At 36.8% G+C, this 24,238-nt stretch overlaps 1 protein-coding gene across 1 annotated transcript in view; it reads right to left on the reverse strand.

Moving 5' to 3' along the window:
- The window catches only part of NSUN7 (NOP2/Sun RNA methyltransferase family member 7), a 59,574-nt gene that overhangs the window by 7,057 nt on the left and 28,279 nt on the right, over window positions 1-24,238 (reverse strand). Inside the window, exons 7-9 of the mRNA XM_077758901.1 lie at window positions 18,285-18,428; window positions 13,586-13,687; window positions 8,695-8,812 (exon numbers count right to left, since the gene is read on the reverse strand). Of these exons, the coding sequence (XP_077615027.1) occupies window positions 8,695-8,812; window positions 13,586-13,687; window positions 18,285-18,428 (364 nt within the window). The remainder of the gene's footprint in view (window positions 1-8,694; window positions 8,813-13,585; window positions 13,688-18,284; window positions 18,429-24,238) is intronic.

Consider the following 24,238-nt stretch of genomic DNA (forward strand, 5'->3'; position numbering starts at 1 on the left):
GAAATCCAAATATATCACTGAAGAAAACCAGCAATCCATGAAAGAAAGAATGACAGGAAAAGATCAAGAAAATCTTCAGAAACAACCAGAAAACAAGTAATGCAAAGGCAGTAAATACATATGTATCAGTAATTACTTCGAACATAAATGGACCAAACATTCCAATCACAAGAGATAGGGTGATAGAATGGATTAAAAAAAACAAGACCCATGTATATGCTGTCTACAAGAGACCCATTTCAGACCTAAAGGCACCTGCAGATTGAAAGTGACGGGATAGAAAAACATTTCTCATGTAAACAGATGTCAAAAGAAAGCCAGAGGGGGCGCCTGGGCGGCTCTGTTGGTTAAGCAATAAAGAGTCTGACTCTTGGTTTCAGTACAGGCCATGATATCCTGGTTTGTGAGTTTGAGCCCCACATCAGGCTTTGGCTGGCAGCGAAGAGCCTGCCTGGGATTCTCTGTCTCCTTCTTGCTCTGCCCCTCCCCTGCTTACTCTCTCTGTCTCTCTGTCTCTCAAAAGAAAAAGAAAAAAAAAAAAGCCAGAGTAGCAATACTCATGTCAGACAAAATTGACTTTAAAACAAAGACTGTTAACAAGAGGCAAAGGACACTATATAATAATAGAGGGGACAATCCAACAAGAAGATACAACAATTGTTAAATATTATGCATCCAACATGGAAGCACCCAAATACATAAAACAGTTAATAACAAACTTAAAGGAACTAATCTTTGTGGAACAGAGATGCAAAAATTCTCAACAATATACTGGCAAACTGAATCCAACAATACATTTAAAAAAATCATTCACCACAATGAAGTGGGATTTATTCCTGGGCTGCCAAGGTGGTTCAATATTTGCAAATCAATCAACTTAATACATCACATCAATAAGAAAAAGGATAAGAACCATAAGATCATTTCAACAGAAGTAGAAAAAGCATTTGACAAAGTATAATATCGATTCACGATAAAAACCCTCAAAAAAGTAGATTTAGAGGGAAAATACCTCAACATAATAAAGGCGATATATGAAAAACCCACAGCTAATATCATCCTCAAAGGGGAAAAACTGAGAGCCTTAACCCTAAGGTCAGAAACAGGACAAGAATGTCCACTCTCACCACTTTTATTCAACATAGTACTGGAAGCCTTTCTGCAGCAATCAGACAAAAAAAGGAATAAAAGGCATCCAAATCAGCAAGGAAGAAGTCAAACTTTCACTATTTTCAGATGACATACTACTATAAATAAAAAACCCAAAAGGCTCCACCAAAAAACTGCTAGGATTGATAAACAAATTCAGTAAAGTGGCAAGATACAAAACCAATGTGCAAAAATCTGTTGCATTTCTATACATCAATAATGAAGCAGCAGAAAGAGAAATTAAGAAAACAATCCATATACAATTGCACCAAAAATAATAAGATACCTAGGAATAAATCCAAAGAGGTAAAAGACCTATATTCTGAAAACTACAAAACACTGATGAAAGGAATTAAAAATGACACAAAGAAATGGAAAGACATTCCATGCTCATAAATTGGGAGAATATGTTTAAAATGTCTATTCTATCCAAAAAATCTACACATTAAATGCAATCCCTATCAAATTACCACCAGCAGTTTTCACAGAGCTAGAACAAACAACCCTAAAATTTGTTTGGAACCACAAAAGACCCTGAAAAACCAAAGCGATCTTGAAAAAGAAAAGCAAAGCTGTAGGCATCACAATTCTGACTTCATTATATAACAAAGCTGTAGTAATAAAACAGTATGGTAATGGCATAAAAATAGATACACAGATGAATAGAATGGAATAGAAAACCTCAAAATAACCCACAATTACATGGAAAACTATTTGACAAAGCAGAAAGAATAGCCAAGGGAAAAAGACAGTCTCTTCAACAAATGATGTTGAGAAAACTGGAGAGCAACGTGCAGAAGAATGAAAGTGGGCCACATTCTTGTACCATACACAAAAATAAATTCAAAATGGGGGCACCTAGATGGCTCAGTTGGTTGGGCATCTGGCTTCAGCTCAGGTCGTGATCTCATGGTTCGTGGGTTCGAGCCCTGTGTCGGGCTCTGTGCTGACAGCTAGCTCAGAGCCTGGAGCCTGTTTCAGATTCTGTATCTCCCTCTCTCTCTGACCCTCCCCTCTTCATGCTGTCTCTCTCTCTCTCTCTCTCTCTCTCTCTCAGAAATAAATAAAACCTTTTTAAAAATTTGTTAAAAAACAAAATGGATGAAAGACCTAACTGTGGGAGCTGAAACCATAAAAATCCTAGAAAAGAAATTACTGGGACTACATCAAAATAAAAAACTACTGCACAGCAAAGGAAATGATCAACAAAACTAAAAGATAGCCTTCAGAATGGAAGAAGATATTTGCAAATGATATATCCAATAAAGGATTAGTATCCAAAATCTATAAAGAACTTATAAACCTCAACACCCCCAAAACAAATAATCCAATTTAAAAATGTGCAGAAGACATGAACAGACATTTTTCCAAAGAAGTCATCCAGATGTCCATCAGATACATGAAAAGATGCTCACCATCACTTAGCAACAGGGAAATGCAAATCAAAACTACAATGAGATACCACCTCACACTGGTCAGAATAACCAAAATCAGTATCACAAGAAACAAGTGTTGGCAAGGATGTGGATAAAAAGGAACACTTGTACACTTTTGCTGGAAATGCAAACTGGTGCAGCTACTGTGGAAAACAGTATGGAAGTTCCTCAAAAAAGTTAAAAATAGAACTACCCTAAGACCTAGAAATTCATATGGGGTATTTACCCAAAGAATATACAGACACTAATTCCAAGGGATACATGCACCCTTATGTTTATAGCAGCATTATTTATAATAGCCAAGACTCAGAAACAGCCCAGGCATCTATTGTTTGAAGAATGGGTAAAGAAGCTCTGGTATATACACACAATGGAATATTATTCAGCCATAAAGAAGAATATAATCTTGCCATCTGCAATGATGTGGATGGAGCTAATGCTAAGTGAAGTAAGTCAGTCAGAGAAAGACAAATACCATGTGATTTCGTATGTGGAATTTAAGAAACAAAACAAGCAAGCAATGGGGGAGAAAGAGAGACAGAGAGGCAAACCCACTATAGAGAACAAATTGGTGGTTACAAATTTGTTACTAGAGGAGGGTGGCAGGGGTGGGGGAAATAGGTGAAGGGGATTGAAGAGTACACTTATCATGACGAGACCTGAGTAATGTACAGAATTGTTGAATTACTATATTGCACACCTGAAACTAATATAACACTGCACATTTACTGGAATTAAAATTTTAAATACTTAAAACATGAACAACTAAAAACTATTTATAATTCATATGAAAACAGCTAATGTCCCTAATACACAGTAAGACATATAAGAAGAAAAAGATGAATAATGCAATTGAAAAAGTGGTAAAGAACACAAACAACTTACAGATTAGTAACAACCGCTATGACAATGAGCATTCATTATGTGCCAGGCGCTGATCATGTATTAATATATTCAATTCCCACAAAGATCCACTGAGGTAGATGATATGGTAACCCATGTTACAGCTGCCTCTCCTTTCACAATACTCACTCCCGCAACAAAAAGAGGCACCTACTTCACTGCAGTACAGTGTCCTGGAATGCTAAAATCTCTAAGGTGCTAAACGAAGGGACAACTCAAGACTGTGGCGCTCCTCTCCCACAGCGAAACAGAGAAATCTTTAAGAGGGTGCCGAGCCCTAAACAAAGCTCTGTTCTTAAAGTAACTTCTTCCTTCTTTTTCCCCCAGCTCCTTCATTCCATTCCTGCCCTTTCTTCCCCTTTCTCCTTCTCTCCCCTTCCTTATTACTATCTATCTTCAAATTAAAATTAGAAGCAAATCACAGGGGTATGTTTATTTGAATAAAGAATAAAGTCAGACTTTTCCTGACAAGGTCAATCTAGTTTTGACAATGAGATCTAGTTTTGTAAAATGGGTAACAAATTCAACATTTTCCATAAATTAAACAAGATAAATGTGCAGATCCAAAGATTTAACACAAATATATTTAAGTCAGGACACCTGGGTGGCTCAGTCAGTTAAGCATCCAACTTTAGCTCAGGTCATGATCTCACAGCTTGTGAGTTGAGCCCCAGCTCAGAGCCTGGAGCCTGCTTTGGATTCTGTGTCTCCCTCTCTCTCTGCCCGTCCCTGCCTGCACTTGCTCTCTCTCTCAAAAATAAACATCAAAAAAAGAAATATATTTAATACATATTAAATATATAATATATTAATATTAGATTTTAATATTTATACATATTAATATAAAGAAATATATTAAAAACTACATGTTAATATATGTAACATAATATTCCAGTGATAATATATTTTGCAACTATTGAAACTCATGAAAAATATTAGATATAAACGTTAAAATACAGACTACAATACACAATTATTCAAAAATTGCAGGGGGTATTTGAGCAAAATGTTTGCAGACTACTGCTCTGGAATCCCCAGTATTGCTTACCTAACACTGCACTGCCCAGCCAGTAACAGCAAATGTACCCAGCCTCACTCAGAGGTGAGAGAGATGGCAATTTAATCTACAACTAGACCCCATCTTCTTAGCCCTCAGATTTAAAAGTCTGATAGAACCCAGCATTTGTGAAGCTGTGGGGAAACAGGTTAATAAGAGTGAATATTTTACGTGGGTTGAACTAGAGTGTATTATGCTAAGCAAAATAAGTCAGAGGAAGATATCTATCATATGATTTCACTTAGATGTGGAATTTAAGAAACAAAACAGATGAGCATAGTGGAAGGGAAAGAAAAACAAAAGAAAATAAAAACAGAGGAGGAGGCAAACCATAAGAGACTCTTAACTGTAGAGAACAAACTGAGGGTTGCTGGAGGGAAGGGGGGGACGGGCTAAATGGATGATGGGCACTAAGGAGAGCACTTGTTGGGATGAGCACTGGGTGTTATATGTAAGTGATGAATCACTAAATTCTATTCCTGAAATCATTATTACACTATATGTTAACTAACTTGGATTTAAATTAAAAAAAAAAAAAGAAGAGGGAACATTTTGTCAAGACTAACTTGACAGGCCAATTACAACTTAAAATGTGCACAACCTTTGGTTCCTAGAAACGTGAAAGACTACACATCAAACTGTTAACAATGGTTATATCTAAGGGGATGGGATTTGGAAAATTTTATGCTTTTTAAAGTTCATGTTTCTGTAAAGTTTGAAGTTTTTACAATAGAGAACAAGAAAAAAATTGCATACACCTAAGGTATGATGGCTGAAGTCCAAAAATTAGCTATTTCTGGAATATTAAAAGGAAATTTAAACAACAGGTAATAAGATTAGATGGCATATAACATTGCTTTCAAGCCTAAATTCTGATACTTTTGGAATTAAGAAATAATTTTTATTTTTAAAAAACATTTTTTTATGTCTTCATTTTATTTTGAGAGAGAAGAGAGCGAGCGGGGGAGGGGCAGAGAGAGACAGAATCTGAAGCAGACTCCAGGCTCCAAGCTGTCTGCACAGAGCCCGACATGGGGCTCGAACCCATGGACTGGGAGATCATGACCTGAGCCGAAGTCGGACGCTTATCCAACTGAGCCATGCAGGCGCCCCAAGAAATAATTTTTAGAGGCCATGCCGTGTAATTCCCTATGCAATTCACAAGTTCTTTCGACAGCATCCTTAGCAAGTAGTTAAACCTCTTAAACATGTATAATCTCCAGTTTTAGCCCAAACCCCACATTATTCTGTCTTTATGTCTTTAAATATTACTTGTATATCTTATACCATATCATGGATTAATCGTTTATCATGGTTTATCTGAAATAAAATCTAATGAAATGAAATGTAGATGTTTCTCCATTTTGCCATATTATAATCTTTGAAAACTTATCCCTGACAGACAAATCAAATCATTCACATTAATGGGGTGCCTGGGTGGCTCAGTCAGGTAAGCGTCCGACTTTGGCTCAGGTCATGATCTCCCAGTCCATGGGTTCCAGCCCCACATCGGGCTCTGTGCTGACAGCTCAGAGACTGGAGCCTGTTTCAGATTCTACGTCTCCCTCTCTCTCTGCCCCTCCCCAGCTCGTGCCCTCTGTCTCAAAAATAAATAAATGTTAAAAAAAAATTTTTTTTAATTCACATTAATGCATTTGGTTATATACCCATAATAATTCTGGTTGCTACTAGACAGTGAGTTACCTACTGCTGTGTTGAGAAGTTCTCAGAACACAAGGTTGGCAGTTAGCCACAAAAAGGAGCTACTGAATAAGGAAGTCAAGTAAGAAGGAAAATACATGTGTAATTAATATATCTACTCATGAAGGGAAAAGGAAAAATATCAATTGAAAACAAGAGAGCAAACCATACGCATATTAAGAACCTTCTGGGGCACCTGTCTGGCTCAGTTGGGAGACCCTTGATCTCAGGGTCATGATTTTGAGCCCCATGTTGAGGATAGAGATTACTTAAATAAAACTTGGAGGAAAAAAACAAGAACCTTCTATAAGAATTAAAGGGAAAGTTCAGAAGAGGGGAAATAAATAAAAAGTAGAAGAGGGGCGCTTGGGTGGATTAGTTGTTTAAGCATCCAACTCTTGGTTTTGGCTCAGGTCATGATCTCATGGTTGGTGACATCGAGACCCATGTTGGGCTCTGTGCTGACAGCGCAGAGCCTGCTTGGGATTCTCTCTCTTCCTGCCACTCTGCCCCCCTCCCGCTCTCTCTCTCACAATAAATACATAAACTTTAAAAAAGTAGGTGTTTTAAAATACCTTATTGTACAGTCTTAAAGAACAAATTGGTGTCATGTATTTTTATTATTTTTTTAAGTTTACTTATTTATTTTGAGAGAGACGCTTAAATGACTGAGTCACCTATGTACCCCAAGGTGTCATATATTTTTAGATCTACTCGTTTTTTTAATAAATTTTTTAATGTTTTATTTATTTCTGAGAGAGAGAGACAGCATGAGCAGGGGAGGTTCAGAGAGAGAGAGGGAGACGCAGAATCTGAAACAGGCTCCAGGCTCTGAGCTGGCAGTCAGCACAGAGCCCAATGCGGGGTTCGAACCCAAACTGTGAGGTCATGACCTGAGCCGAAGTCGGACACTTAACCAACTGAGCCACCCAGGCTCCCCGATCTACTCCTTATTTTGATGTTCACGGTTCAGATGGAATATTACTGCTCATCCTCTCTACCTCTATTTTATTGCAGCATTTTACCCAGAAGCTACCTGAATTGTTTAGGCTATTTCTATCTCAGTTGTTGTGAGGGACAAAGGCTGCAAAGAGCTTAGAAATATGTTTTCAGGTAATAAACATCCAATTAAATAATTTTCCTTCTCCTAGGGGCGCCTGGGTGGCTTAGTCGGTTAAGCGTCCGACTTTCGCTTAGGTCATGATCTCGCGGTTCGTGGGTTCGAGCCCCGCGTCGGGCTCTGTGCTGACTGCCAGCTCAGAGCCTGGAGCCTGTTTCAGTCTGTGACTCCCTCTCTCTCTGACCCTCCCCTGCTCACGCTGTCTTTCTCTCTCTCTCCTAGAAATAAAAATCTTTAAAAAAAATAAATAAATAAATAATTTTCCTTCTCCTTTTTTTTTTTTAAGTTTTTAAATTTATTTTGAGAGAGAGAGAGAGTGTGTGTGTGTATGCAAGGGGAAGAGGAGAAGAGAGGGGGAGAGAGAGAATCCCAGGCCGATTCCATGCTCAGTGCAGAGTACGCAGGACTCTGTCTCACAATCACGAGTCCACGACCACAAGTCCACAACCGCGAGATCACTACCTAAGCCGATATCAAGAGTTGGACACTTAACCGACAGAGCCACCCAGGGATCCCTCTTTCTCCTTTCTAAGTTTGTTTTATATACTTATTTTTCTTGTACTGAGGCATAAATGTGTCTAAAACTTGGGATATAAAGTTTAGACCCAATTTATCCAGAAATCCAAAATGCCTTTAGCTTTACTAGAATAACAACAACAAAAGAATTTTTAGGGGCACCTGGGTGGCTTAGTCAGTTAAGTGTCCAGCTTCGGCTCAGGTCATGATCTCACAGTTCGTGGGTTTGAGACCCCTGTCAGGCTCTATGCTGACAGCTAGCTCAGAGCCTGTTTCAGATTCTGTGTCTCCCTCTCTCTCTGACCCTCCCTTGCTCACGCTGTCTCTCTCTCTCTCTCTCTCAGAAATTAATAAAATATTTTAAAAAAAGAATCTTTAGGGGTGCCTGGGTGGCTCAGTCGGTTAAGCGTCCGACTTTCGCTTAGGTCATGATCTCGCGGTTCATGGGTTCGAGCCCCGCGTCGGGCCCTGTGCTGACTGCCAGCTCAGAGCCTGGAGCCTGTTTCAGTCTGTGACTCCCTCTCTCTCTGACCCTCCCTTGCTCACGCTGTCTCTCTCTCTCTCCTAGAAATAAATAAAACATTAAAAAAAATTAAAAAAAAAAAGAATCTTTAGTAGTACAAAAGAATGTTCATGCCAATCCATCATAGAGACGCTACAGAATCCATGTTACAGCTGTTAGAAATTAGGTTGTTTGGTCATTCATGTTAAAGTATAATAAGAAGGAAGTGAACGTCTTTAAATAACTTTAAAAATCATAATCATTCGTATTCAAAAATATATGAGTTCAGAGCAACCCTTTCCTTTCTTACCTATAAGGCTGTACTTTAATCCCACGGTCTTGAAATTCCAGTGCTTTCTTAATAACATCTTCATTTTCTTCTGGATAAACCGAACACGTGCAATAAACAACTGCTTGAGCTTTAGTAACTATATTTAAAGAAGGGTGTAATTAATAATAATGGCCCCGTTAACAATCCTAAACAGATTTATGTTTCCAAACATCTATTTGATACTAATACCACATAGTTTTGATGGGAATGGTTTCCATAGATGCTTGCATGACTCCACTCTTTAAAACATGCATTAGTAATATAGTCTGTGGCCAATAAGTAAAGTAAATCTAACTGGATGGTATGGAAATCGAAAATTATTTTCTTCTTTTTCTTTCAAGTTTTTATTTGAATTCCAGTTAACACACAATGTAATATTAGTTTCAGGTATAGAATTTAGTGATTCATTACTTACATATAATACCCAGTGCTCACCACAAGTGCTTTCTTAACCCCCTTAACAAATTTATCCTATATCCCTGCCCACCTCTCCTCCAGTAACCATCAGTCTGTTCTCTATAGATAAGAGTCTGTCTTATGGTTCGCCTCTCTCTTTCTTCTGCCTCTGCTCACTTGTTTTGCTCTTAAATGCCACATATGTGAAATCATATAGTATTTGCCTTTCTTTGATGACTTATTTCACTTAGCTTTATACTCTCTAGCTCCATCCACATTGTTGCAAATGGCAAGACTTTTGTTTTTCGTCTGAGTAACATGCCATTTTGTGTGTGTATGTATAGATAGAGATAGAAGTAGATGTACTTCTTTATCCATTCATCAGATGATGGACATTTGGGCTTTTTCCATAGTTTAGCAATTGTTGACAATGCTGCTATAAACATCTGGGCGCCTGTACCCCTTCAAATCAATTTGTATCTTTTGGGTAAATACCTAGGTAGTGTAATGGCTGGATCATAGGGTGGTTCTATTTTTAACTTTTTGAGGAAACTCCATACTGTTTTCCACAGCAGCTGTACCAGTTTGCATTCCTACCAACAGTGCAAAAGGGTTCCCCTTTCTCCACATCCTTGCCAACACCTGTTGTTTCCTGTGTTGTTCATGTTAGGCATTCTGACAGGTGTGAAGTGATATCTCCTTGTAGTATTTCCTTGATAATGAGTGATGTTGGGCATCTTTTCATGTGTCTGTTAGCCATCTGGATGTCTTCTTTGGAAAAATGCCTGTTCATATCTTCTACCCACTTCTTAACTATATTATTGGTTTTTTGGGTGTTGATTTTGATAATTTCTTTATAGATTTTGGATACTAACCCTTTATCAAATATGTCATTTGCAAATATCTTCTATTCTGAAGGATGTCTTTTAGTTTTGTTGCTTGTTTCCTTTGCTGTGGAGAAGCTTTTATATCTATCAATGTTTATTTTTGCTTTTGTTTCCCTTGCCTCAGGGGACCTATCTAGTAAGAAGTTGCTATGGATGAGGTCAAAGAGGTTACTGCCTATGTTCTCCTCTAGGATTTTGATGGTTTCCAGTCTCACATTTAGGTCTTTCATCCATTTTGAATTCATTTTTGTGTGTGGTGTAAGAAAGTGGCCCAGTTTCATTCTTTGGCTTTCTTTTGCATGTCCAGTTTTCTCAATGGCATTTGTTGAAGAGACTGTCTTCTTTCCATTGGATATTCTTTCCTGTTTTGTCAAAGATTAGTTGACCTTTCATGGTCAATTTCTGGGCTTTCTATTCCATTCTATTGATCTATGCATCTGTTTTGGTGCCAGTACCATACTGTCTTGATTACTACAACTTTGCAATATAGCTTGAAGTCCAGAATTTTGCTGTCATCCAGCTTTGCTTTGCTTTTTCAAGACTGCTTTGGCTATTGGGGGTCTTTTGTGATTTCAAATAAATTTCAGGATTCCTTTTTCTACCTCTGTGAAAACTGCTGGTGCTATTTTGATAGGGATTGCATTAATGTGTAGATTGCTGTGGGTAGCATATACATTTTAACAGTATCTGTTCTTCCAATCCATGGGCATGGAATGTTTTTCCATTTCTTTGTGTCATTTTCCATTTCTTTTATCAGTGTTTTATAGTTTTCAGTATATATATCTTTTACCTCTTTAGTTAGGTTTATTCCTAGGTATCTTATGGCTTTTGATGCAACTATAAATGAAATCAATTCCTTAATTTCTCTTTGTGCCGCTTCATTATTGGTACATAGAAATGGAACAGATTTCTGGACATTGATTTTGTATCCAGCAACTTTAGTGAATTCATGTATCAGTTCTAGAAATTTTTTAGTGGAGTTTCTTGGGTCCTCTATATAAACTATCATGTCATCTACAAATAGTGAAAGTTTGACTCCTTTGTTGCTGATTTACATACCTTTTTACTTCTTTTTGTTGTTGGATTGCTAAGGCTACAACTTCTAGTACTACATTAAATAACAGTGGTAGGAGTAGACACCTCTATCTTATTCCTGACCATAGAGGAAAAGCTCCATTTTTCCCCATTGAGGATGATATTAGCTGTGAGTTTTACATATAGGCCTTTATTCTCTTGAGATATGTTCCCTCTAAATCTACTTTGTTGAAGGTTTTTATCATGAATGGATGTTGAATTTTGTCAAATGCTTTTTCTGCATCTATCGGGATAATCATATGGTTCTTATCCTTTCTTTTATCAATGTGGTATATCATGTTGATTGATTTGCCAATGTTAAACCACCTTGCAGCCTAAGAGTGAATCCCTCTTCATCGTGAATGATTCTTCTAATGTAGTGTTAAATTCAATTCACTAGTATTTTGTTGACAATTTAGGCACCCATATTCATCAGGAATATTGGCCTGTAGTTCTTTCTCTGTTTTGTTTTGTTTTGTTTTTCATTTTTGGGAGAGACAGAGTGCAAGCCAAGGAGGGGCAGAGAGAAAGGGTGACACAGAATCCAAAGCAGGCTCAGGCTTTTCTATGCTGTCAGTATAAAGCCTGACGAGGGGCCCAAACCCACGAACCTGGGATCATGACTTAAGCCCAAGTTGGACACTTAACTGACTGAGCCACCCGGGTGCCCCTGTAATTCTCTTTTTTAGTGGAGTCTTTATTTGGTTTTGGAATTGGGGTAATGCTGGCCTCATACAATGAGTTTGGAGTTTTCCTTCAATTTCTATTTTTTGGAACAGTTTGAGAAGAATAGCTTCTTTAAATGTTTGGGAGAATTCCTCTTGTGAAGCCATCTGGCCATGGACATTGTTTACTGGGAGATTTTTGATTATTGATTCAATTTCTTTGCTGGTTATTGGTCTATTCACGTCTTCTATTTCTTCCTGTTTCAGTTTTGGTAGTTTATATGTTTCTAGGAATTTATTCACTTCTTCCAGAATGTCCAATCTGTTGGGACATAGTTTTCATAATATTCTCTTATTATTCCTGTAGCGCTGGTTGTTATTTCTCCTCTCTTATTTGTGATTTTATTTATCTGGGCACTTTCTCTTTTTCTTTTCTTAATAAGTCAGGTAGGGGTTTATCAATTTTATTGATTTTTTTCAAAGAACCAGGTCCTGGTTTCATTGATCTGTTTGAAAATTGAAAATTTAATCAATGTGACTGACCTAGTTACAAACACAAACAAAGATAGTGCAGATTACCATGAGCTTGATACTTTAGTCATTCTCCCACAAGTCATGTCACATAACTAGTTAAAAGACTATAGTGACAGACTTGGATGTGAATCCCAGTTATGTTACTTACCGCTGTACGATGCTGGGAAAATTACTTAAACTCTCATATTTTTCATCTGTAAGATGAGATACTACTACTACCTGCAACTCACTCATTTATTCATACATATCAAACACTATTCTAGCATCCAAGATACATAGACCAAAATCTCGCCCCTGGGGAGATTCTTTTCCATGTTTTATTGACATGATAAGACACAGATAAATAGGAAAATCGTACAGTATTTAGGGGTTGAAAAGCAGCATAGAGAAAAGGCAGGGGTGAAGGATAGTTTTAGGTAATAATACTGTAATTTTAAATAAAGGAGTCAGAAAAAGTATAAAAATTTCAAAAAATTATTTATCAACTTTCTAATCTCCCAACCAACTTATTTCAAAGATTATATACATATATTACCATATTTAAATTAATATTTATAGAGCATCAACTAAAAGAGCAGACTGCTCTGTGCTCTCCATTTGCCTTATTTCTACCTCATGCATGCTATATCTTTATGTACTGAATTATCTATACCTGTATACTTATCTTTGAGCCTCTGGAGATCAGGATTTATTCACACTCACATCCCTAACATCCAGCATAATGCGTGACCCAGAGTAGGCACTTGATAAACATGCACTGAACTAATAATAGATTATGCAATTTCTCAGAGACTTCTCGATTTTCCATATCCATATCCATTTGAGGGCAATTCTCCTCAAAATCTAAATGGTACTCAAATCTAAATAGAGTGATTGAAACAATAAAATAAATACCTAAAGACCTTATTTACTCAGACTTCAAATTAAGATATCTAGGCTTTAATTGTAATTGCATTTCTCTATTCTCTATTTAGCACTAAGGGGCATAAGAGTTTGATTAAAATTTGGATTGTTGAATAGTTGTTATGGGCAGCCACAATAACAAAAGAAAAATTATATAAGAAGCCAAAGAAAAGAAACAGAATAGAAAACTGTTCCATCATGCATGTACATAATTATTTCACTCCAGCATTAAGCATTATGCTTGCTAACCTATAACTACAAATGATAGTACAACATCTATTTTTTAAAAGACAGGTTGAACTGGTAAAAATAATGGCTCACACCTCATTGACTGACTGTAGTAGATAAATGAAGTATTAATGTTTCTAAGATTTACAATGTATTCTAAGATTAAACTGATAATAAACTTACATTTCATTGCATGTGTTAGCTGTTCATATTGCTGTTGGACAAGAATGTGAAGTTTATCCTCTGATGTACCTCCTTGAGAGAAATCTTTAAGTAAATCTGTATCTAAAAGCAAAGAAATACTTTTAAATATATCTCTATGAGGTGTTTCTCATATATTGCTATACACATTGTTTAATTTTTCAATCATTTTCCCTATTTTCTTTAAATGTTTATTTATTTTTAAGAGAGACAGAGACAGAGTGTAAGCCAGGGCGGGGGGCGGGGGTTGCAGAGAGAGAGGGGACACAGAATCTGAAGCAGGCTCCAGGCCTGGGCTGTCAGCACAGAGCCCAGTGCAGGCCTCAAACCCACAAACCGTGAGATCATGACCTGAGCCAAAGTTGGATGTTTAACCAACTGAGCCACCCAGGCACCCCAATCATTTTCCCTCTTAACGAGAATTTTCATGAAAAATATTTATTAAAACTAAATAGATACTATTATAAAAATGCTGAGTTAAAATTAAAAAACTAAATAAAAGTGATATTGTTTCATTTGGTTTTAGTATTGTTTTTCTTTCTTCTTTAGGTTCTTATGAGGTAGTCATCCTACAAGCTAACTTAGGTTAGGTTCTGTCATTTAGGTTCAGAAGCAAGAATGCCATAAGTCTGGAGGGAATAGAGGGGAAAAAAGATTTATTTCCAAGGCAGAAACTGGATAAACTCTAGTCAAATCTGAGAAGGAAAGAACACAAAAGGATACAGTAAAAACATTAACTTACCGAAAGAAATTTTGAATTCAGAGAAGTAAATCTAGTCTTCAGAGATTCAGAAACTGATCAAAAAACTCTTAAAGTAACTTATAAAGTTTTTCAAAACTAATTTTAACATATTTCTTGATAACATTAACTAGGATATATTGAATACTACCTTGTATACAAAGTATACAGTATTTTATTTATGAACTCCTTGAAGCATTATCCTTTTTAACATTAAGAAAACTGTTCAAACATACATTAAACCACTTATCTACGGTCATATAGCTACTAAGTGAAGAGCTATATTTTAGCTCAGAAATCTGACTAGAGTTCAAACTTCTAACTTCTGTTTATTCTGCCTCTCAGTAATTCCCTGGAGTATGAGAGCCAATTATTTATGCCATATGTTTGACTGTTCCCCACTCCAGTAATATCAGTAAAGGTTAACTAAACTCCATTTCAGGGCACCTGGGTGGCTCAGTTGGTTAAGCGTCCAACTTTGGCTGAAGTCATGACCTCATGGTTCGTGGGTTCGAGCCCCCTGTTGGGCTCTGTGCTGACAGCTAGCTCAGAGCCTGGAAGCCTGCTTCAGATTCTATGTCTCCCTCTTTCTCTACCCCTCCCCTGCTCATGCTCTGTCTCTCAAAACTGAATAAACATTAAAAANAAAAAAGAGCCTCTTATGGTTTGCTTCCCTCTCTGTTTGTAACTTATTTTTCCTTCCCTTCCCCCATGGTCTTCTGTTAAGTTTCTCAAATTCCACATATGAATGAAAACATATATCTGTCTTTTTCTGATTGGCTTATTTAACTTAACATAATACCCTCCAGTGCCATCCACGTTGTTGCAAATGGCAAGATTTCATTCTTTTTCATTGCCGAGTAGTATTCCATTGTATACATATACCACATCTTCTTTATCCATTCATCAGTTGATGGGCATCTGGGCTCTTTCCATAATGTGGCTATTGTTGAAAGCTCTGCTATAAACTTTGGGGTACATATGCCCCTATGAATCAGCACTCCTGTATCCTTTGGATAAATTCTTAGTAGTACTATTGCTTCACCCCATCTTAAAATAATTCCAAATTATTAGCAAAGAACAATTTCATGTATTCTTCAATGTTTCTAATATTTTTCAATGTTAAAATGTTTTTCAAACTAACTCATGATTTTTCCCTTCTACCTAGTATCTAAGTCTTTTCAATCCATCCCCACTAAATTTATTAGTCATATTTCTACCACAGGCACTAGGTCAACAGCTTCTTATTTATTCTGGTTATTACTTCCTCAGAAGAAACCCTTGTTTTTTCCAGATTTGCCAGACTACTTCTTGGCTTATCCTGTTTCCTTTTCATCAAAGTTTTCAGAATATTGCTAACACCTAGGAAACTTTTTAAAAAATATATTCTTTAAGTTTATTTGAGAGAAAGTGTGTGTGAGTGGGGAGGGACAGAGAGAGAGAGAGAGAGATTGAGAGAGAGAATTCAAAGCAGGCTACACGCTGTCAGCACAGAACCCTATGTGGGGCTTGACCCCATGAACTGTGAGATCATGACCTGAACCAAAATCAAGAGCTGGATTCTGATGGGACTGATCCACCCAGGATCAGTTGGCCTGAGCCACCCAGGCGCCCCTAGGAGACTTTTTACTTTCTCCCTTTTCGTCTCTTATGGTTCCCTTTGAGCTCCTCCACCAACCCAGCCCCCAGTTTAGTTTTACCTATGGTTTCTTTTTCTGCATTCCCACTTCAAGATGACCCAGAATAAGGCCAGAGTTTCTCAGCTGGGAGCTCTAACTCTCTTGACTGATATGTTTATTAGAGTTGTAGCTCTTTCCTCCCCTCTTTTCCCAATTTCTACTAATTCTTCTTATTTGATTATTTCCCAGTTAACGTAGGAAGTGTCTCAGCTCACAATTCTCCATCTGACTTGGTTATTCTTCTGTTTTACTCTCACTGGAAAGACAATTTCAATACCAAGTCACAATTCCGCGTGGTGCAGCATAAGGCCAAGTTAGACTGTGAGGGATCCTGGAATGTGCTAACTAAACTGAATTTAAATCCCAGAGTCTCTATTTACTAGCTACATGACCTTAGGCAACTTGTGAGACTTCTCAGAGTCCTGTTCCCCTCCCCCCTCATACAATAGAGATAAGAACACTGTCCTCAAAAAGTTACTGTGAATATTAAGTGATACTGCACATGTGCCACCTAGAATATTGACTATTAACTGGGACACAGTTGTGCACAATAAATATGAGTTTCTTTCCCTCCATTTTTTTTTCCTCATTTTTGATAATGTCCTTGCTAGAAACAAAAAAAGTACTCACTATATGCTAAATGTTGGTGAAATGTCTTCTGTATCTAATATTCTAGTTAACCTCATTAAAAGAGGGCTTTCAATATGAACAGATTAGAATAAAAATACGTTTAAGTTAACGCATGACAACGCACTGTGATTTAAAAAGTGGCTCAGAGTGCCAGCCTCAGAGTCAGAGCTACTGTGTTTGAATCTGGGCTCTGACACTAGTCAAATGGTTCTGGGATGCTTCTACCCCCCTGAGCCTCAGATTCTGTATTTGTAAAATGTACAAAATAAGAGTGCAGTATTCACTTAGTGAATACTTCTGCAGTTTCACTTAGTGGAGGTCAACCACAGTCCTGGAAACAGATAATCCTTTTTCTGACGAATCAGCAGATCACTAAGAACCTAAGGCTACATCACAGTGCCTACATCACTCACTTCACTTTATCTAATCATGTAGGCATTTTGTCATCTTACATCATCACGAGAAGGGTAAGTACAGTACAATAAGATATTTTGAAAGAGAAACCACATTCACATAACTTTTATTTCAGAATATTGTTATAACTGCTCTATTTTATAATTGTTGTTATTAATATCTTACTGTGCCTGATTTATAAACTGAACTTTATCATAGGGGCATATGTATAGGGAAGAACATAATATATATAGGGTTCAGTACTATCTATGGTTTCAGGCAATCACTGAGGGTTTTGGAACAAATCCCCATGGATAAGAGTGGACTACTGTAACTAATTCATCAAGTTCTTGTGAGGATTTGGTGAAATAATCAAAGCAAAGTGCTTAGCTCAGTGCCTTATATATAAGTGCTCAATAAATTGTAATGTTTAATAATATTTTATAATTTCTTGAAGAAGTAAAGTATTTCTAGAATTAATATTTAATTTGAAGTATTAGTATCATAAAACATACATACTAGGAATTATAGAAGTCTTGAGTTTGAAATAGTGTGATTATAATTTAATTAGGATCATTTTAGAGCACAGTCTATAGAGTCTGGCTGATCTAAATTTGAATTCTAGCTGTGTTACTAACTAGAGCTTGTGTGACCTTGTAAAAAATAAATTAATCTTTCTGAGTCTCAGTATTTGCATCTATAAAATGCTGATAAATTTTAATGCCTATATCCTGAGCTCTCATATACACCAGAAGAGCATACTGGCCAACATCCGTTCTGGTTACCTACATCATTCCAATTATTAAATGTTTTCAGGGGCAGCTGGGTGGCTCACTCAGCTGAGCGTCCAACTTTGGCTCAGGTCATGATCTCACAGTTTGTGGGTTGGAACCCTACAGGGAGTTGGGTTCGCTGCTACTGTCAGTCTGTCAGTGCAGAGCCCATTTCGAATCCTCTTTCCCCCCTTTCTCCCCCACCCCAATTGCAATCTTTCAAAAACAAATATAATTAATTAATTAATTAATTTTAATATCCCCCTTGCCCATATCACAAAGGATTGCTATAAGGATTAAATGAAACAATGAACGTAAAGTACTTTACACACTGTAAGTGCTCTATACGTGGTAGCTATTCGTTAATAAAATATACTTGATATGTCATTTAGTGATTTTAAATAATTTTATTTTTGACATTTATCAACAAATTTCAATAATTTATAAGTTAAAATATTTTTAGGTACCTTCATGCTCATTTAATATAAACTCTACTGGATTACTAACACCCAGTCCTGAGCAACGAGGTAGCAGCAGAATCACTTTAACTTTTTGTAATCTATGATCCTTTGATTCAATGTTAAGAAATGCTTCATGAAGTATTTCAATATCTTGGAGGGAACAAAAACAGAAAAATTAGTGCAAAAATATTCATTAAAAAATCTTAATACAGTATGTAATTAGATCTATTTATCATTGCTCTTTTTTTTTTTAATGTTTGTTTATTTTGGAAGAGACAGTGAGCAGGAAAGGTGCAGAGAGAGAAGGGACAGAGGATCTGAAGTGGGCTCGGTGCCAGCAGCAGAGAGCCAGAAGTAGGGCTCAAATTCACCAACTGTGACATCACGACCTGAGTGAAGTTGAAGTCAAACGCTCAACTGACTGAGCCACCCAGGCGCCCCTATCATTTTTCATTTTTAAATCCTCAACCTCACAAAAAGTCATCTTATATAATCAGAAAAGAGCTATCCTTCTCTGATTACTTATCAGAGTTAACACATGAATTCTCTTTCTCCTTCACTTGTGAGAACAATTTTGAAATTTAAATATCTCCTACATACAATATAACTTTCCATTCTGAACTTCAGATTACTTTTTTTTGAGAGAGAGGGCACAAGTGATTGAGGGGCAGAGAGAGAGAAAGAGAGAGAGAGAGAGAATCCCATGAGGAGCAGAGAGAGGGAGACAGAGAGAAAGAAACAGAGAGAGAAGCAGGGCTCACCCAAACAAAGCAGGGCTCTTATACACCCCAAGCGGGACCCGAGCTCACCCAAAGTGGAGCTCAAACTGTGACCTGAGCCAAAGTCAAATGCTTACCGGACTGAGCCACCCAAGCACCCTGAATTTCAAATTCCTTTAAAATAGTATGACATAGTGGAGGGAAATGGGCTTTGGGGGCAGAAATACCCAAGAATGGCTCCCAACTTCACTATTACTAGCTGCATGACTTACTCTCTCTGAGCCCCCATTTCCTTAGTCATAAAATGGTGTAACAATGCCTGCCTCATCTAATTATGGTGAAGACTGAGATAAAGCAGTTTAGTAATGGTGCCTAGTATATATAGTAAATGCTCAGTATTGGTTATTTCCCTTTCCCATTGTAATCTCCTCTATTATTCTATCTTCCCTAGAGAAAAAATTGGTATCAGAATTTATGAGGCAGTCTGAAGTTCCTTAAGGCCTTTAATTTAGTTGAAGAAAGTCTGCTCTCCCTCAGAATATAATAATCTGTGCCCCTACCTTCAGGCCACCCCTCCACTTCTGCAATGACTCCCAGCCCCCTTACCTGCTGAGGAGTCACCCCTAAAATTGCTCCCCCACCCCCTTTCCCTTGTCTGATCACCCTGTTCATTTTCTTATTCTGTCCGTTTTTGAAACCATTCTTTTCTTTTTTAATCAGTGGGCCTTTTCCTTTTTTTTCTATTTTTTTTAAATATTTTATTTATTTCTGAGAGAGAGAGAGAGACAGTGTGAGCAGGGGAGGGTCAGAGAGAGAGGGAGACACAGAATCTGAAACAGGCTCCAGGCTCTGAGCTGTCAGCACAGAGCCTGACAGGGGGCTCAAACCCACGAACCGCGAGATCATGACCTGAGCCGAAGCCCGACACTTAACCGACTAAGCCACCCAGGCACCCCTTTTTTCTATTTTTAACTTTCTATTGGAAAAACTCAAACATATAAAAACACACATAAAAATATAATAAATTCTCAAGTATCCATCATGGAGATTCAACAGTGAACCACTCATGCCCAATCCTGTTTCATCTACATCTGTACCCACTTCCACCCATCCATGTTACTTTAAATCTATAAATATTTCACCATATATCTCTAAAAGAATGCCTTTAAAAATATAACCACACAAATTTTAAAAATAATAATTCCTTATTCTCATTAAAAAATAATGGCATCCAATCATGGCTCAAATTTCTCAATAGTCTCACACATGTCAAAAGGTTTTTACAGTTTGTTTGAATCAGGATTTTAATAAAGTACATACATTGCAATTAGTTGATAACCCTTACTTTAAATTTCCTCTTATTGATAGGTTCCATTTCTATTTTTCCTTACAATTTATTCCTTAATGAAACATGGTTATTTAACTACCAACAGTTTTTCTACAGTCTGGATTTTGCTAATTGCTCCTCTAGAGTATACTCTAACATGTTCCTGTATTCAGGGCTTCCTATGACTTACTAGTTGGATCTTTGGAAGCTTAATTTGATTCTGGCTTTTTTTTTTCTTTCTTTTTATTGGGGATGGGGTGGGGAGGGTGGAGCAGGGAGCAAAACTACTTCACAAGTGATGTCATATTTATCCATTTACTTGCCCTTCTGGCATCAGCAAAAAGCTTGCAAGGTAGTCATATTTTAATTCTGTCATACCTTTTTCATTTATTAACTAAAATACTGCTTGGTTACCTAGTGGTTCCTATTCTCCCTTGGTAACTAGGTAAAAATTCAGAGGGTAATTGGAAGTGAAATGCTGGGTCATTTGGTATGTACATATTTAATTTTAGTGATTAATGCTAGTTTTCTAGAGTGATTGCACAAGTTTACAGTCCCACAAGCTGTGTTTGAGCATTCCCAATGCTCTTTACCTTGCCAGTACACGGTACTGCCAATATTTTTAATTTTAATCATTCTGTGGATATGTGGTGATAAGTTGTGATTTTAACTGCATTTCCCTGATTAGTAATGGGATTGACAACTTTTACATAATTTTTTTTTTTTTTTTTTTTTTTGGCATTTGGATATCCTCTTTTGTGAAATGCCTGGTCACATCTCTTGCACATTTTCCAGTTGGGTTGTCTTTTCATTGTTAATTTGTAAGAATTCTTTATACACTGTGGATAAAAATTCTTCATCAGTTTATATGTTCCCTCTCTACAGTTTGCCTTTGCACTCTCTTAATGCACAGAAATTTTAAATTTTTTAAAAGTTTACTACAGTCTAATTTGTCAATCTATTCTTTTATGGTTAGTGCTTTAGGTGTCCTGTTTAAGAAATCTTTACGAATCCCAGTCATTAAGTGTTTCTCCTTTAATAAATTCTAGGAGACTCTGTATTTGTGTTGATGGTGTGAAGTACAGGTCAGTTTCATTTTTTCTACCACTATTTACTGAAAAAAAAAATACCTCAGTACTCTGCAGTATCATGTGGATTGAACTGAATCCATGCAGATCAACTTGGAGAGAAAGGTCATCTTTATGACACTGAGTTTTTCAGTTCATGAACATGATTTATTCTTATATTTACTTAAGTCTTTTGTCTTTCAATAATGGCCTATAGTTTTATGAGGAGGTCTTACACGTCTTTTATTAGGTGTACTCCTAATTGTGTTATGGTTTTTGGTACTTTATAAAAGATATCTGCTTAACTTTCAAATTTTCATTTTTGATATGTAGAAATTAAATTTGTATGCTGACTTTGTATCTATCAACCTTGCAAAAATCATCTGTGAAATCTATAGTTTAGTTGTAGATTATTTTGGATTTTTCAGATCTATAACTGTATAAACTATTCATAAAAATAGTTTTATTTCTTGCTTTTCAATTTTTAGATCTTTTATTCCTTCCTTTCTTTTTTTACTGTATTGCCTATGACTCACAACACAATGTTGATTAGGAATGGCGGGGCACCTGGGTGGCTCAATTAAGCATCAATTTCAGCCCAGATCATAATCTTGCAGTTTGTGAATTCAAGCCCCATGTCGGGCTCCATGTTGACAGCTCCAAGCCTGGAGCCTGCTTCAGACTCTGTGTCTCCCCCTCTCTCTGCCCCTCCCCCACTTGCACTCTGTCTCTCTTGCTCTCAAAAATAAACATTTAAAAAAAAAGTTGCACTGCTAGTGAGAATGCAAACTGGTACAGCCACTCTGGAAAACAGTATGGAGATTCCTCAAAAAATTAAAAATAGATCTACCCTAGCAATGACCCAGCAATTGCACTACTAGGTATTTATCCACAGGATATAGGTGTGCTGTTTCAAAGAAACACATGCACACCAATGTTCATAGCAGCACTATCAGTAATAGCCGAAGTATGGAAAGAGCCCAAATGTCCATCAATGATAAAGATGTGGTATATACACATATATACATATATACTGTGTGTGTGCGCGCGCGCACACACACACACACACACACAATGGAGTATTACTCGGCAATCAAAAAGAATGAAACCTTGCAACTATTTTTGCAACTATGTGGATGGAACTAGAGGGTATTATGCTAAGCAAAATTAGTCAAAGAAAAACAAGTATCATATGACTTCACTCATATGAGAAATTTAAGATACAAAACAGATGAACATAAGGGAAAGGAAGCAAAAATAATATAAAAACAGGGAGGGGGACAAAACATGAGACTCTTAAATATAGAGAACAAACAAAGGGCTTCTGACTTTGGGGATGAGCACTGAGTGCTTTGTGGAAACTAATTTGACAATAAACTATTTGTAAAACAAAAAACAAAAAAAAAAAAAACAAAGGGCTTCTGAAGGAGTTGTGGGAGGGGGAATGGACTAAACGGGTGAGGGGCATTAAGGAATCTATCCTGAAATCATTGTTGCACTATATGCTAACTAACTTGGGTATAAATTAAAAATAAGTAAATTAATTAATTTTTTAAAATGGTGATGGCAGTCATGCTTATCTAATTCCTGATATCAGAAAGGTTTAAATACTTCCTCAAGTATGATTTTTGATGCATATGTATCATGAATAAGTGTTAAATTTTATCAGATTTATTTTCTGCATCTATTAAGATGATCATATGATTTTTCTTCTTCTCTTAATGTGATCACATAAATTGATTTTAAAAGTTAGGGGCACCTGCATGGCTCAGTCGGTTGAGCGTCCAACTTCGGCTCAGGTCATGAGCTCACCGTTGGTGGGTTCCAGCCCCACATCGGGCTGTGTGCTGACAGCTCAGAGCCTGGAGCCTGCTTCTGATTCTGTCTCCCTCTCTCTGCCCCTCCCCAGCTAGAACTCTGTTTCCTTCTCTCAAATAAATAAACTTTAAAAAAATTTTTTTAAAAGAAAAAGTTAAACCAATTTTGCATTCCCAGAATAAATCCAGCTCATTCATAATGTATTCTTCTTATATATCACTAAATTCAGTTTGCTAATACTTATTTTTTAGAAACCTGCTCAAGAGTAGCATTGGCCTGTAATTTACCCTCCTTTAATGTTCATTTCTGGGTTTTTTATATCATTATAAAACAAACTTAGGAAATAGTCCCTTTTTTTCTATTCTCTGAAAGAATATTATTTCTTCATTAAGGGACTGAAGGTTTTTAAATTTTCTGTTTTGTGAGAAGGGGGAGTTTTCAATTATGAATTCAATAAATACTAATTTTAGGATATTAATAGAAAGTATTCAGATTTCTATTTCTTCTTGTATCAGTTTTCTTAAGTTGTTGTGTCCCAGGAATATGCCTATAACCTCTAAGTGTTGAAGTCTGTTAGCATAAAACTGCTCATAGCATCTTCTTACTATGGTTTTAAATGTATACAGGATCTCCTTATCTACTGCTGATAACTGAATCATTTTACAATCTCTTTTCCTTGATCAGTTGGATTAAATTCAGATCAATTACCCATTTTTAATTTTTATTATTTTTTAAATGTTTATTTTAGAGAGAGAGAGAGTGTCTGTGTGCATGCGCATGAACAGGGAAGGGGAAGAGAGAGAGAGAGAGGGAGAATCTCAAGCGGACTCTAGGTGGTCAGTGCAGAAGGACTAAACCCGACAAAACCATGAGATCATGACCTGAGCCAAAATCAAGAGCTGGATGCTTAACCGACTGAGCCACCCAGGCACCCCTATGTCTTCCTTAGTATCTTTAAACAATGTTTTATAGTTTTCAGTATATGAGTCTTATGCTTCTTTTAAATTTATTCCTATTTTATTCCTTTTG

This window comes from Crocuta crocuta, unplaced genomic scaffold (genome assembly GCF_008692635.1).
Source record: "Crocuta crocuta isolate KB4526 unplaced genomic scaffold, BGI_CrCroc_1.0 scaffold223, whole genome shotgun sequence".
Lineage (NCBI taxonomy): Eukaryota > Metazoa > Chordata > Mammalia > Carnivora > Hyaenidae > Crocuta > Crocuta crocuta.